The following is a 15,511-nucleotide window of genomic DNA, read 5'->3' as shown; positions in this document are numbered from 1 at the left end:
ATGGAGCTTGCTATGGATTTCATAGTGTGAAAACCAGGCTATGTGTTGAAAATGAATGGGGAGAATTTTGGTTAAGATTCCCAATGGCAGCTAAGGATTACTTTTGAAAGAACAAAGTATGAGCAGTTCTACGAGATGAGAATAATGGTGGAGCCTGCTTTAAAACGAACATGTAGGAAATGAAGAGGAACTTCTAGCTAAGATTCCAAATGGGTATTAAAATATAAAACTTTGCTCAATTTTCCTCACGATGTGATGGTTTGGGGATCATATTCTCAGGAACAAGGATCAAACAACAAACTTCAAAAGCACTGCTTAATACTTTGTATAGCTGTTACACACAAAAGGACGGCATCATCTCAGGAAAGAAATTGTAAACTTGCTGGATTCTGTACAGGTGTGTAGACATGAAATTAGCCGCAAGAATTTCATCAATTGAGATGGTGAGCTTTCATATACGGCAAGAATTTCTCGAAGAATAATTCAAAGTTCTGTAAGAAAAATGCCCAAACCAACCAAATAATTGTAGACACGTCATTATTCTCTTTCAATTCGTCTGATCTACATAAAAAAGGAAAACTTCTTTTTTTCCTCATCTCATCTCATCTGTTATAGGCTTCTTTGTTTTTTTGCCAAAGGAAGATATCACAGTATCGCCTCCCTTACCACTCCCAGGCTACCCTGACATATTGCCAAAAAACAAATAGTCCAAAACCAAAACTGTAAAAGGGCATAAAAATCACAAAGGCAGATCTTTCACTTCCAACATGCTCCAACCCTTCAAGCTGCCCTTTTTCAAAATCTTTTATGCTCCAAAAACTCTAGCTTCATGCTTTTTCGGTATTAAATCCTCACTTTAGTACATTTCAACCCTTCAAAGGTTCCTTAATTTACTTGCAACGCCCACACTATGTAAAAAGATAGCTTAAATGGTAGTTTTTTCCAACAAGACCAGCATCAACAAAGGCAAAGTAAGCTAAGAGAAATCTCAAAAGTGAAACCAAATGGAAAGGAGAGGAAAAATAGCATGAAAATTTTTTCCATATATCACATCAATTTACAACATGCCCGGTTGTGTCATTTACAATTTGGAAAAGTAAAACCCAAAAGAAATTTCTCTGTGAATGAATCAACAGGCCATCGTAATGGAACAATTTCAAGAAACAGGAAAAGATCCAAAAAACTAAAAACCTAGTAGGCAGCAGCTGTAGGATATTGGCTGAGGAGGAGGATAAGATGCCACGTAATAAAGGTTTATCTTAGCCTTGACATTAAGCAAAACATGAGGAGTGCAATCCTCCTCTAGTATTCCCCTCTTTTATCACTGCCACACCTCTACAGACAGCTTCAATGGCGGAAAGTCCTCACTACCTGTTCAATTCGCCGCCGGCACAGTGGACAGTTGGTCAAATGCGATGAGCACACCATGCAACAGCACATATGACCACACCTGTAAATCACAGCCAGTAGACCACCTGGTCAATTTATTTATACTGAACAATTTAAGCACATTAAGTAAACATAAGAACATGATTTTGTGGTTTCAACATTTGGACTTCAGACTGCTAGATTTGACAATCAACATCATTTTCGGAATTGGAACAAACGTAGCCCCGTGCACATGCACAGCAAACATGCCCAATTCACATTAAACATGAGAAAAACTCCAGGGGATCTGGTATTTTCATTTGTTGGCTAGCCTATTGCAACAATATTTTAAAATGTAAAATCTAGTGCACAAGGCTCCATGCTACAAAGGGTATCTAGAAAGGCACAATGCACGTAGTCATGCCTTCACACTTGATGAGATTGTCTCCATAACTTGAAACACCTACAGATTTGGATGAAACACCTTTACCATTAGGTTAAGACTTGCCCTCTATTGCTATAATACTTCTAATATTCATAAATTCACTTTGTGGATTGAATCATTGTGCACACAAATTATTATCAAGAAAAAATAAAATAAACTTGCCATATGAAATTAAAATTAAATTAAATAAGATATCCATTAAATTTCTACAATTTTGATTTTATAAAAAGAAAGAAGAAGAAGACAATTCCTCTAAACATTCTTGGAGTACTAAAGGGTGAAGTTAAAGGCAAAATTACTAGGTTATTTTTATAACATCTTTTAGTTTGTATTCTTTTGCATTTTATTCAAATCATATTTTACTTGATTCAGACTTTAAATATTTTTTAATGCTACACTCATAAAGGTTTAGAGGGCAGGCCTTGGATCAATGGTAAGGTTGCTCCTTTGAAAAGGGTTTGAGTCCAAAGAAACAGCCTCTCTGCATAAAAGCAGCGGTAAGGCTGTATACAGTGTGACAACCCTACCCTTGCAAGTGGGGAACCTTGTGGCCCAGCAACGCCCTTATTTTCACACTCAAAGGTTGAATAGTGATACTACTAAATTGTTTACAACTTGATGATGAAGAATTTTGCGGTGATTTAAAAGTGGTATGTATAATTGATTCTTGTTTGATTCTAGGAAGGAAATAATGAACACGCATTTAGTTTGTCTCAGTTTTGTGCACATAAGCACCAAACAGGATGCTAGTTTCCAGTTTTCAGTTTCTACTGATTTTATTTTCTGTATTCAGTTTTCACTTCAACAGGTTGCACCCCTCCCCCACCCCCCCAAAAAAAAAAACAGTGGTACCAAAAGACCCTTGTAAGCCAGAGTGGCGAGGTCCCACAAAGCAACAGCACCTTTCTCCCTTTAGATTGAGCAGCATCCCTCCAAATCTCTTCAGGCACATGGAACTACTCTTCACTACATGCTAAACAGAAAGGTCTTATTGAGATCCACAACATGCCTTCTCATTCACTGAGACGTGGACCCAATCAGACAATCCTCACATCTGATCTGTGACTCTGAGATCAACAAAAGCTAGGGCTATTCCCACAAGCTGACTGCCAGCAAAAAATATATCCAACCATTAATTCATTACTCTTCTCATACCCATGCATGTAAGCAATCTAGAATAGTTCCTCTCACTATCACAGCAGCAACATCTTTGAAAAGAAATTACAATTGGAAGGAATATGAGGAAGGCATGCACCCTTACGGTTAGACTCGGGCATCTAACAATTTTCGTCAATTAGAAAAATTGAACACTGAAAGAGATTGGTGGATGCTTACTGGAGAAAAACTGCATTATATTCCTGCTCTAGGCATATCACACAGAGATCTGGCATTGGTCGATCTTTTTTAGCACTATCTGAATCATTTTCAGCTTTTCCATTTGGATCTGAAAAACATTCACAACATTTCAGTACTACAGCTAGGAATATTTTTTAAAAGGAAAAAGAAATCAAAGACAGAAAACAATCAATGAAAACCTTCATTATCTTGCCCTGATCTTTTGCTTGCAGCTGCAAGAACCCTGCATGGTAGAATTTTATAAGGCTTCTTTTGTTTTCAAGAGAAAATTGAGAACAGGAGTGGATCAATGCCATCCACAAAAAACTCATACTATTTGTGATTGAATTATTGGAATAATTGGACTCGGCATCAATAAAAAGTTCATATGGAATTTAGTTGAAGGTAGATGATGTTCTTCTATCCACTACTTTCCCCTACAACTACACCTGGCCTACTGTAAATTGGACAAGTAACTTGAACATTAATCTAGTCCAAGACTGATCATGCACACTACACAAAGACTCGTTGAAGGGGAAGTCACCTGACTACAGTAACCTTCATTAACCTTCTGTTACTGGAACTCTGCAAAATCTAACTAGGAAAAGACATTGATTGGAAGCTAGTTCACAGTCATCAGGACACAGGGCAGGGTGTAAAGTTACCTAATTATAATAACGTCCTGGGACTCCTGGCACTGTCAAAACATGCATTCAGCCTCTCAATAAGAATACCCTACAAGGTCCTTCAAGAAGGCTTATTGCTTTCAAACCCACCTATTATGGTTTTAATCTTCAAAGTCAATATTACTGTTTTCATATGCTATTTAACAATAAGAATGGTCAGATGGGTCCTTCCCCTTTTTTCATTAATTTCTTTTCTTCTTTTACTTTTTCTCTCTTTTTTTTTTCGGATAAGTAGGTTGAACCCACTTTTGGGCGCTTTCTAATAGAATTGCGGTTGCTTATTGAAAAGAAGAGAAGCAAGAAGCTAAGAACTTTGCCATTGCAGTTGTATTAGTTTGAAACAACAATGAGAAACACAAGTTAACCATACCTTTTACGCAGTTCCCACCGACGTCTCCTTTCCATGATATTTTGGATGGCATGCTTAGCAATCAGATAAAATCCAAATACAGTAAATCCCAGCGATGCATACTTATACCACCTGAAAGGCACATCCCTATTACTTAAATGTTGAAAAGACAGGTGAAAGAAAGAAGAAAGTTATTACAATAGGTATATTAAAAACAACCTTGCCCACTTCCCGAGATTTGCAATGAGCTGGTCAATACTTTTGGGAGACACATAAAATGGACCTCGGTGTGGTCGCTGAATATGTAATGTTCCAATGTCATCTTTAACAGCCTGATGATACATTAGGAACCACAAGAAGAAAAAAAATAAATAACAGTACTAACAGATGAACATGCCTAAGGGCTTACAGTCCATAATCCAAGATAACAACCTCCCTGCAAATCATCACTCCAACTTTTAAAGCCACTTGTTTTGACAATGGCAAAAAATACAACAAAAATAAGTTTTCAGTCTTCTCATAAAAATAACAAAACACATGATCAACTAAACAATACAATTACAAGGAAAAAATTTTATACATTAAGCTGTTGCGAAGTCCCTTTGGATTGTGAGGAACCTTCCTTTGGACCATGGGAAAAATATTTTCAGACTGACGGCCAGGCCACTTCTGCTGGAAAAAGTAGTTGTCTTATAGTGGACCATTTCAGCTGGTACAACATTTCACTTTTCATATGAAAGAGTTGCATAAGGATCTAAATGATATGGGCAAAAATAAGCAGGGAGTTTCATATATTAAGCAGTTGCAAATCGCTTCCATTTGGAGGATGTTACAAAAATAATGATGAACGGATGTAATAATTGACGAGTCCAGAAAGCACTACTAAATGTTAAAATGTATGGTCAAGAGATAATATAAGTACGTATTTTAATCTTAGGTAGATTGCAGAAAGAGAGGAAAAGAAAAACGTGCCTAAATGCATAAAGTTCATGGTTAAGGAGAATGCATGCCTTGCAAAAGTGGTGAATAACATACATTATCAATCAAATGAGAAGAGGATGTTACAATATAATTGCAGCAGTGTGATCTCAGCATGCCTATTGGGTTATCAAATTAAATAGAAAATTCACAAAATAAAAATGGAACATGGAAGCTCTTCTAAGGTGATGTGTAATCAACACATATCTAGAGGAACTTTTAAGAGGAAGTTACAAGGCTAGCCATGGTTGATGAAGTTACAAGGCTAGCCATGGTTGATGACACAGTAATTAAGGAAACCACTAAAACATCACAAAGAGTACATCACAAAATTCAAATGCATATTGTATCATCCATACAAGGATTGCTAAATTGATACAGACAAATACAAGCTATATACAGTGACAGTACTACAGAGTACAGTGTCAATGCTATCCACGACAGACAAGAAAACCTACCTGAAAGGACATGCTCATGTCCAACACATTTTGGACATGGACCCACACACATCAACAGACTGTACATGAACTGTATGCATTATGATTTTAAAACCTAGACTGGTGACCAGCCAGGTGAAAGCAACTGGGTTAGTTGGACCAGTTTGAACAGTCAATCAAACTAGTGGTTGAATTGCTAATACACGCGCACACGCACACAAATATGTTGGTCATAATTACCTATTAGATAATTGGAATAGAAAATAATTAATAGCAACAATAATGATATTTTTGGTACTATTTTCCTTATTATTTTAAAAAATATTCTTGAAATATTTTATAATAATATAATAATAATAAGAAATCACGCAAATATTTAGTGAGAAAATCTTTCGTTCAATTAAAAATTTACTTTTAGGATATGTGAGTAACTTATTTGATTAATCTCTGTGTAATGTGTATGCGTGTGCACGCCCCTATAACATGTGTTTGCCCATCAAAGGAGTGTTGGTGTAGATAGGTCCAACAATGCATTGCTACCCCAAACTTTTTCAGTGCTCTTCAAGGGTGGCCCATCAGAATTATTTGCTCTTATAGAGATATGAGGCAACATGATCCTCTTTCACCCCTTAATTTTTATCTTGGTCATGGAATTGTTGGTCCTATTGTTGAATTAAACCATCAAAGAAGGCTTTCTCAAAGATCTCAATATCAGGAAGAATTGGAGTGAAATGGAAGTATTCCATCTTCTTTTTGCAGACAAAACCATCATTTTCTGTGAAGAGAATCCTCAGCAAATATTCAACCGTAGATGCACTTTTCTTGGGTTTGAAACAGTCTCAAGCCTGAAGGTGAATTTGGGAAAAAGTGAAATAATTCTAGTAGGGGACAGAACCAAGCTGGCCTTTTGGGACGTGAGCAGGGGACTTCCTATTACCTACCCTGCTCTCCATCTTGGAGCCAAATTCAAAATACAAAGGAGTTTGGAACCCCATCATTGAAAGGTTTGAGAAAACCTAGCTTGATGAAAAAGGAACTAGCCATCAAAAAGGTGGGGGACTTAAACTCATCAAGAAAAACTTGACTTATCTTCCAGTCTATTTTTTGTCCCTCTTCCCATATCTTGCTTAGTTGCCAAAAGGTTAGAAGGAATTCGTAGAAGATTCCTTTGAAGGAGCTCAGGGAAGAATTCAAATGTCATCTCGTTAAATGTAGGGCTATAAAACACACAATTTGAAATGGATGCATTGGGCTTAAATCTCTCTACTTCCAACAAATCTCTCCTTGGCCAATGGATTTGAAGATTCATGAAGGAGAACAACTACCTTTGGAGAGGAATCATCACTTCAAAATATGGTCTTTAGCATAATGGGGTGGATAGAGTTTGGATAGGAGCTTAGAGTGTTAAGAGTTTGGAAATACATCCAGAAATGTTGTTATAGCTTTTTCTCTCTTACCAGTTTACTGTTGTAAAGTCAGAGATGGAGGGGAGAAGAAGAGAGGCAGAGAAGAGAAGAGGAGAAAAAGAGAGGAAAGAACTGGAGTCTACATACAGCACCAAGTCTGTCCTCTTATATATTATTATTAATAATAAAGTCATAAGGACAAAAATACCCCTATTAACACAACCTAATATTAAAATAACATATTCTCTTCTAACACACCCCCCCCCCCCCTGAGCTGGAGGTGCATAAATATCATCTAACCCCAGCTTGCAACAAAATTAGACAAGAAGGGCTTAAATAAAGGCTCCGTAAAAACATTGCCTAATTGATTGACAGATTTCACTAAGGGAGTCCTCACGACATTCTTCAACACAGCATCCCTCACAAAATGAGAAATCAATTTCTATGTGCTTTGTCCACTCATGAAACACTGGATTGCTAGCAATATAAATGGCAGCTTGATTATTATAAAACACAGCTATTAGCTTTGTTACCAAGAATCCCATCTCTGAAATTAGAGACTTCAGCCACATAGCTCACTCACAGTATGAGCCATAGCTTGATATTCCGCTTCAGCACTAGATCTTTTGAAAGTAGTGTTGGCCTAGTTAGGCTTACAAACTCTTGGTTTGGATGATAACAAAGTAAAGTTATCTAATGTGTTTTCAAGTGATATTATTTCAGGCAAAGATGATTTGCTCAAATTTCACATACCCTGACATGAAAGCTTACAAAGATCAAGGAACAAGGATGAAAGCTCATAAAAGTCTGAAAGATTAAAGAGCAGCATCAAAAGAACTCAAGGCAAAGATGTGTCAAATGTGTTTATAGAACAACCTTTGTAAGTACTTCAAAGTTGATTCAAATATGAACTTTCATTTTGAAGCTCATTAGGCAAAGACACTTAGAAATCTGAAGTTTTAAAATCTTGGAACATGTTTTTCAAAGTTTTAAAATCTTGGAACATGTTCTTCAAAGTTAAATAAATTTATACTCCAAGAATATCTAAGCAAAAATGAGAGAGATAAAAATGTTTTTCAAAAGTAAGAAACTCTGTTGGAAAGACGACTGTCTGTCTAGTAACAGGCGACTGGCATGTTTTTAAAGCATTTTAAACACAAGTCAGAAGCCTGACAGATGACTGTCAAGCAATTGACAGACGACTGCCAGTGACCAGTGAGTCATCTATGTGTGTTCTACCAGCCGACTGCCACCATTCTGTGTGTTTTGAAAAATAGATTTGTTTAGTGACAGACGACTGCTACCATGAGGACAGCCAACTGCCACCTTTCTGTTTGAAAAAATATGTATGATATACATGGACAAACGACTGCCAGTGACTTCACAATCGTCTGGCTTGCGGCAGATTTTAAAATTTCCAACGAGCATATTTTTGAAATTTAAATCATTTGAAGTCCAAACAAATTTACAACTTAGACCCTACTCCAAGTAAACTTGGGGAACAAGCAAGAAATTTTTCCTCATCTATAAATACCCTCAAGGTTCATTAATTTAGACACCAAGAAATCAATTCAGCTATCATACTCTCTCAAAGCCTACTGAAATTCTGAAAATTTTCTATTGCTCTCATCACTCACGAAATCTCAGAAGTCTTGCTGAGTTTCTCACTGAGATTGTGCATCAATTGTTGATTCTTTCATCTATTGAAAGATACTTACGGTGATAAATCTTTAGAGCTTTATCTTGAATTTTCATATTCTGAATTTACTGAAGTACATAGTTTTTCAATATGTACTAATCAGCTCTTTGAGGAGCAAGTTCTTGTACGCCTTGTTTTGAATCTTTGTAACAAATTGATTGACGGTTCGAGTGCTGAATCATTGAACCAAATAAGGGGATATTGTTTGGAGAAGACGGGCTCTAGCCTTACCCAAAGAGTGTTGTAACTGGTATTGTTTTGCCTGGTAAAGGAACTGTGTTGAAGTCGAACCTCATAAAATCCTGTGTTCTTCTTTCTCTTCCCTACTCTTTATTTTTTTAGCAAAAGTTACAATCTGTGTGGTTGCTTTAAAATTCATAAATTCTGAGTGTTCGGTTGTTAAATAGACCGGAAGGTAATTTGTTTTGAATTGATCAGCACTGATTGCGGAAACCGAAAAGGACTACGTTGGTTGATCTTCCTTAACTTATTATACTGAAAGTTTATTTAAAAGCTGAACATCGGGAAGAAGTGTAAGTGTGATACACGGCTTCTACAAGTTCAGCAAATTTTCATATTGATACAGGGCTATTATTACATGAATTGAGTGGTTGATAAATTTACTTTGATTGTGATTACTCTGAATTAATTTTGATTGTATTTGAGCATTGATTGTTGTTATAACACAAAAGGTATTAAAAAGGAGGAATAAAAATTTTTAAATCCCAATTCACCCCCCTCTTGGGAAAGCTATTCCAATTTCAATTGGTATCAGAGCCTAGTTATAGTAATTCCTAACAAGAAACTATAAAAAGATCAAATGGTAAATATAGGAGTACCACCCTTCGGTGAGGGCCAATCCTCAACCCGTCCACCAATCTTTTGTGAACACAACAACACCTTTTGGAAAAGGAGAATGCAAATCTATCTCCAACACATGGATTGGAAAGCATGGGAAGTAGTTATGGATGGAGACCTTATTCCCACTAAGATAGTAGATGGAAAACAGATTCCAAAAGAGAAAAAGGATATGACCGATTCAGATTTTAAAATGCTTCAAATCAATTCAAGCGCTCTAAATGCTTTATATTGTGCCTTAGATGCTAACGAATTTAATAGGGTCATGGCCTGCAAGACGGCTAAAGAAATATGGGACAAATTAGAAGAAACATATGAAGGAACAATAGATGTTAGAGACAATAGGATAGACATGTTAACAAGCGAGTATGAAGCATTCAAGATGAATTCAAATGAAACCATATCAAATATGTACACAAAATATAATCAATTCTTTAAGTGCCTTAGGAAAAACTTATACTACCTACGAAATGATTAGAAAAATTCTAAGAGGTCTTCCCTCCATATGGGAACCAAAGGCTACAGCTATCACAGAAGGTAGAAAAATTAATAACACCTCTCTAGATGAACTCATTGGTTCACTACTTACTTATGAAATGGCTTTAAAGGAAAGGAATCCTGAACCGAAACATAAAAGATTCATTGCATCAAAAGCCTCTAGTAACAGCTCAAGTGAAGAGAAAAGTGAATCAAGCAACTTAGATCAGGACGAACTAGCATTTATCACTAAGAGATTAGGCAAGTTCTATAGGAAAAATAAAAGGTTTCCTAGAAAATTTAACAAAAAGAAATCTAAAAAAGGAGAGACAAGTAGAAAAGAAAATAAAGGTAAGAATAAACCTCCTATATGCTATCACTGCAATAAACCAGGGCATATCAAGTCGGACTGCCCGTTGCTCAAGAAAGACAAGAAGAAAAAGAAGGAAGCTATGAAGGCCACGTGGGATGATTCAAGCTCCAGCGAGACGGAAAATGAATCAAGTGGACAAGAGATGGCAACTATATGTTTCATGGCGAATGAGGAAGAGGTAAATTCCTACTACTCTTCAACAGAATCCTACAATGAGTCTTGTGATGAGTCTTGTGATAGTATGCCTTCCTATAAGGAATTACAAGCTGAGTTGTTTTCTTTACATAAAAGATTCATAAAAATCTCCAAGAGAAACATAACTCTAAAAGATCAAAATAAAGAATTGATGAAGCAACTTGAATCCTCCAAAATCATTGAAAAAGAAAAAGACTCTTGCATAAAAAGTTAGAAGAGAAAGTAAATGAAATAACTCAAGAGTTAGGCAAAACTCATGTAAATGATTTGAATAAAAAGAATTTAAAGATAAATGAACTTAAGAAATCAGTAGAGGATAAGGAGAAAGTTATATATAACTTTACCAAAGGAAAATAAAATTTTGAAAAAATGATTGGACAGTAAAGACTACATGGAAATAAAGAAGGAATAGATTATAATGGTAAAACAAATAAAAAGAGTAAAAAATTATACATGGGATACTTTGTTAAAGAAGCCAAGCACTATGCTAGTACTTCTTCAAATAACAAACATGAACACACCACTTGCTACAAGTGCAAGACTAAAGGTCATGTAATGTTCAATTGCCCACTAAAAAGAAAGTATGTTAAAGTTCAAGAAGAATGGAAAATCAATAATGGAACTAAAAACAATACAAAGAAAGTTAAAAGAATTTGAGTTCCAAAGACTAACACAATGAATCCCTCATTGTAGGTATGCTTTAGGACATCACCGTCAACGGACAAGTGGTACTTGGACAGCACGTGTTCAAGGCACATGACTGGTGATAGGACCAAGTTCACTTCGTTAAAACAAAAGGATGGGGGATACGTCACCTTCGGCGATAATGTCAAAGGTAAAATTATTGGCATTGGAAAAATAGGTAAAGAACCTTCCCTTACTATTGATAATGTGCTATTAGTATAAGGATTAAAACACAATCTTTTAAGCATTAGCCAATTAAGTGACAGAGGGTTCGAAATAACTTTTAAGAAAGAAAAATGTGTTATCCAAAATCCTAAAAACAATGAAATCTTGTTTATAGCTCATAGGATAAATAATGTTTAGTGTATAAACCTTGAGAATTTAATAAAACAAAACGTAACTTGTTTGGCAGAAATGAATGAAATAAGCTGGTTATGGCATAGGAAACTAGGACATGCTAGTATGGATCTTTTATCCAAATTATCTAAGAAAAATCTTGTAAAAGGATTACCAAATACTAAATTCATAAAAGATAAGGTGTGTGATGCATGCCAAAAAAGAAAGCAAGTTAAAACAAGCTTCAAAAAGAAAAAATACATATCTACTAAAAGACCCCTAGAACTCTTGCACCTAGACTTATTCGGTCCAACTAGAACCTTAAGCTTAGGAGGCAAACAATATGTTTTTGTAATAGTAGATGACTATTCAAGATTTACTTGAGTATTATTATTAGCAAACAAAGATGAAGCTTGTGACATGCTAATCACCTTATGCAAGAAATTACAAAATGAAAAAGGTTATAATATAACTAATTTTAGAAATGATCAAGGTAGGGAATTTAAAAACAAAAATGTTGATAAATTCTGTAATGAACATAAAATAAACCATAATTTTTCAGCACCTAGGACTCCACAACAAAATGGAGTTGTAGAAAGAAAAAATAGAACCCTACAAGAAATGGCAAGAACCATGTTAAACGAAAATAATCTACCTAAATACTTTTGGGCAGAAGCTGTGAATACAGCTTGTTACATTATAAATAGAGTATCCATAAGATCAAGTATAGACAAAACACCGTATGAATTATGGAAAGGTAGAAAACTCAACATTTGCTACATTCATGTATTTGGGTGTAAATGCTTTATTTTTAATACTAAAGATGATTTAGGAAAGTTCGATGCAAAATCTGATGAAGGTATCTTCTTAAGTTACTCTACAAATAGTAAAGCTTATAGGGTTTATAACAAAAGGACTCTTACTATTATTGAATCAATACATATAACATTTGATGAATCAAATAATTGTGACAATAAAGTTAAGAAATATGAAAAAGAAGATATCTTACAAAAAGTAGAAGATATTGAAATAAAAGAAGAAAATAATGATGAAGCTTCAAATGAAAACACCATTGAAAATCTAGAACTACCTAAAGAATGGAGATATGCTAAAAGTCACCCAAAAGACCAAATTCTTGGTGAACCATCAAAAGGAATAACCGCCAGAGCCTCATTAAAAAATATTTGTAACCATTATATTTTTTTTGTCTCAAGATGAACCCAAGAATATAGAAGAAGCCTTAAAAGATGATTCTTGGATCATAGCTATGCAAGAGGAACTAAATCAATTTGAAAGGAGTCAAGCATGGGAACTTATACCTAAACCCAAAGATAAATCAATCATAAGAACCAAATGGGTGTTTAGAAATAAAAAGGATGAAAATGAGGTAGTTGTAAGAAATAAAGTTAGGCTAGTAGCACAAGGCTATAGTCAAGAAGAAGGTATAGATTACGAAAAGACTTTTGCTCCCGTAGCAAGAATGGAAGCTATAAGAATGCTTCTTGCCTATGCAATCAACAAAGACTTCAAACTATACCAAATGGATGTAAAAAGCGCATTCCTAAATGGTTATATAAATGAAGAAGTTTACGTTAAACAACCTCCAGGTTTTGAGACTCTAAAAACCCAAATTATGTATTCAAGCTAACTAAAGTCTTGTATGGATTGAAACAAGCTCCTAGAGCTTGGTATGAAAGACTAAGCAAGTTCCTACTCCAAAACAATTTTTCAAAAGGAAAGATAGATAGCACTTTATTTATAAAAACCAAAAATAATAATATGCTTATAGTACAAATTTATGTTGACGACATCATATTTGGAGCAACTCATGAAGATTTATGTAACGAATTTGCTACAACTATGCAAAGAGAGTTTGAAATGAGCATGATGAGGGAATTAAATTACTTCCTAGGGTTACAAATCAAACAAGCTAAAAATGGAACATTCATAAATCAAACTAAATATATCAAAGACATGTTAAAAAAGTTTGATATGGAGGAAAGCAAACCCATAGTAACTCCCATGAGCACCTCAACAAGTCTTGACAAGGATGAAAAAGAAAAACGAGTAGATACCAAAGATTACCGAGGAATGATAGGAAGTTTACTTTACTTAACAGCAAGTAGACCGGATATCATGTTTAGTGTTTGTATGTGTGCTAGGTTTCAATCGGCTCCTAAGGAATCACATTTAATCGCAGTTAAACGAATCCTTAGATATTTACTAGGCACACTTGATTTAGGTTTATGGTATCCAAAGGGAACTGACTTCGAAATGATAAGCTATTCAGATGCGGATTATGCAGGATGCAAAATAGATAGAAATAGCACTAGTGGGACTTGTCACTTCCTAGGACACTCACTAGCCTCTTGATTTTCAAAGAAACAAAATTCCGTAGCATTATCTACAGCTGAAGCGGAATACATAGCAGCCGGGAGCTGTTGTGCTCAAACATTGTATATGAAACAACAATTAAGGGACTTCAAAATACAATACCAAACAATCCCTATAAAGTGTGACAATACAAGTGTTATAAATATTTCAAAGAATCTGGTATCACATTCAAGAACCAAACATATTGATATACGTCATCATTTCTTAAGAGATAATGTAGACAAGAAAGAAATAGTACTTGAATTTGTTAACACTCATGATCAATTAGCTGATATATTTACAAAACCATTAGCTGAAGATCAATTTGTATTTATCCGACGGGAATTAGGAATGTTACATGTAAGAGAGGTTAACTAGAAGAGAATCGAATTTTTCTTTAGGGCAGACGACTGCCAGATATCTGGGAGGCAACTGACAAGCTACTGCCTATGTGGAAAGACAGTTGACAGTCGACTGTCCACTTGGTAACAAACGACTGTATCGCGGCGGTTCATGGTCTCTTAACATAAAAACACTCTTTTTAAAACCCCTAGACACCTGTCCATACGTCTCCTCTGCTCTAAAACCAGCTCCTCTTCATTCTCTTCAGAGTTTCTCCTCTCCAAACCTCCTCCCAACGTCAATCCATCACAATCCTCATTCCTTCACACCTAGGGTTTCACGAATTTCAGCATCATCAAAATGGCACGTACCAAAACAGTCGGGAAAAAGGACAAAGCATCCTCTTCTTCTTCAAAGGTTGCAAGCAACAACGACATAGAGAAATGGCTGGTCTCATCTCACGCAAAAGCGTTGTATCAAAATCACATCACTACAATTGATCCAATGTTTTATAAGGTATTAGATGTTACTTTCTTTGAAAAAAACTTCCCTGAAATCCTTGAGTTGTTCAAAAATATAGGATGGGATAAGTTCATTCTTCACCAAGTTAAGGGATAATATCCTGACCAGATTAAACTTTTCTACTCAAACTTGGTAAAGAAAGACGTTGGATTAGATACTAAAGTTTTTGGCCAAAAGATAACACTTACTCCACACTCATTACGGAAAATACTTCGTATCAAGCATGGGGATTTTGAGTGCAATCCAATAGAAAAACAGTGGACTATGGAGCAGCGTTTTTCACCAAAAGAATTTTTGCCTCTTGTGATGAACGATCAACCCGTCCATTTTGGACATCCTCCACCATACAAACAGCACAATCTCCAAGCACAAATCCTTCACAAGAGCATTGCTTATAATATAATTCCGAGGTCAGGATCCTTTGATCATGCGTCTTTCTTCGATTGTTTCGTCATGTGGTGCATATTAAAAGGAAAGAAATTGGATTTAGCCAGCCTTGTACTTAAATGGATGATTATGAAGCTCGAATCTCCTAGAATTGGGCTTCCATATGGTGGCATTCTTTCCTTAGTATTTGCTCATTTTCAAGTCATCACTCCATCTTCCAAACTGGTGAAGCGAACCCACTACAACCTATTCTCCTCCACT

The 15,511-nt window shown here is 35.5% G+C and overlaps 1 protein-coding gene across 1 annotated transcript in view; it reads right to left on the bottom strand.

The window, feature by feature from the left end:
- Window positions 1-1,023: 1,023 nt before the first annotated feature.
- The window catches only part of LOC131155607 (E3 ubiquitin-protein ligase SP1), a 35,737-nt gene continuing 21,249 nt past the window's right edge, over window positions 1,024-15,511 (bottom strand). Inside the window, exons 7-11 of the mRNA XM_058108854.1 lie at window positions 4,403-4,515; window positions 4,205-4,315; window positions 3,349-3,392; window positions 3,149-3,257; window positions 1,024-1,450 (exon numbers count right to left, since the gene is read on the bottom strand). Of these exons, the coding sequence (XP_057964837.1) occupies window positions 1,348-1,450; window positions 3,149-3,257; window positions 3,349-3,392; window positions 4,205-4,315; window positions 4,403-4,515 (480 nt within the window). The 3' untranslated portion in view covers window positions 1,024-1,347. The remainder of the gene's footprint in view (window positions 1,451-3,148; window positions 3,258-3,348; window positions 3,393-4,204; window positions 4,316-4,402; window positions 4,516-15,511) is intronic.

Source organism: Malania oleifera, chromosome 5 (assembly GCF_029873635.1).
Source record: "Malania oleifera isolate guangnan ecotype guangnan chromosome 5, ASM2987363v1, whole genome shotgun sequence".
Lineage (NCBI taxonomy): Eukaryota > Viridiplantae > Streptophyta > Magnoliopsida > Santalales > Ximeniaceae > Malania > Malania oleifera.
This window is presented reverse-complemented; position numbering and strand designations above follow the sequence as displayed.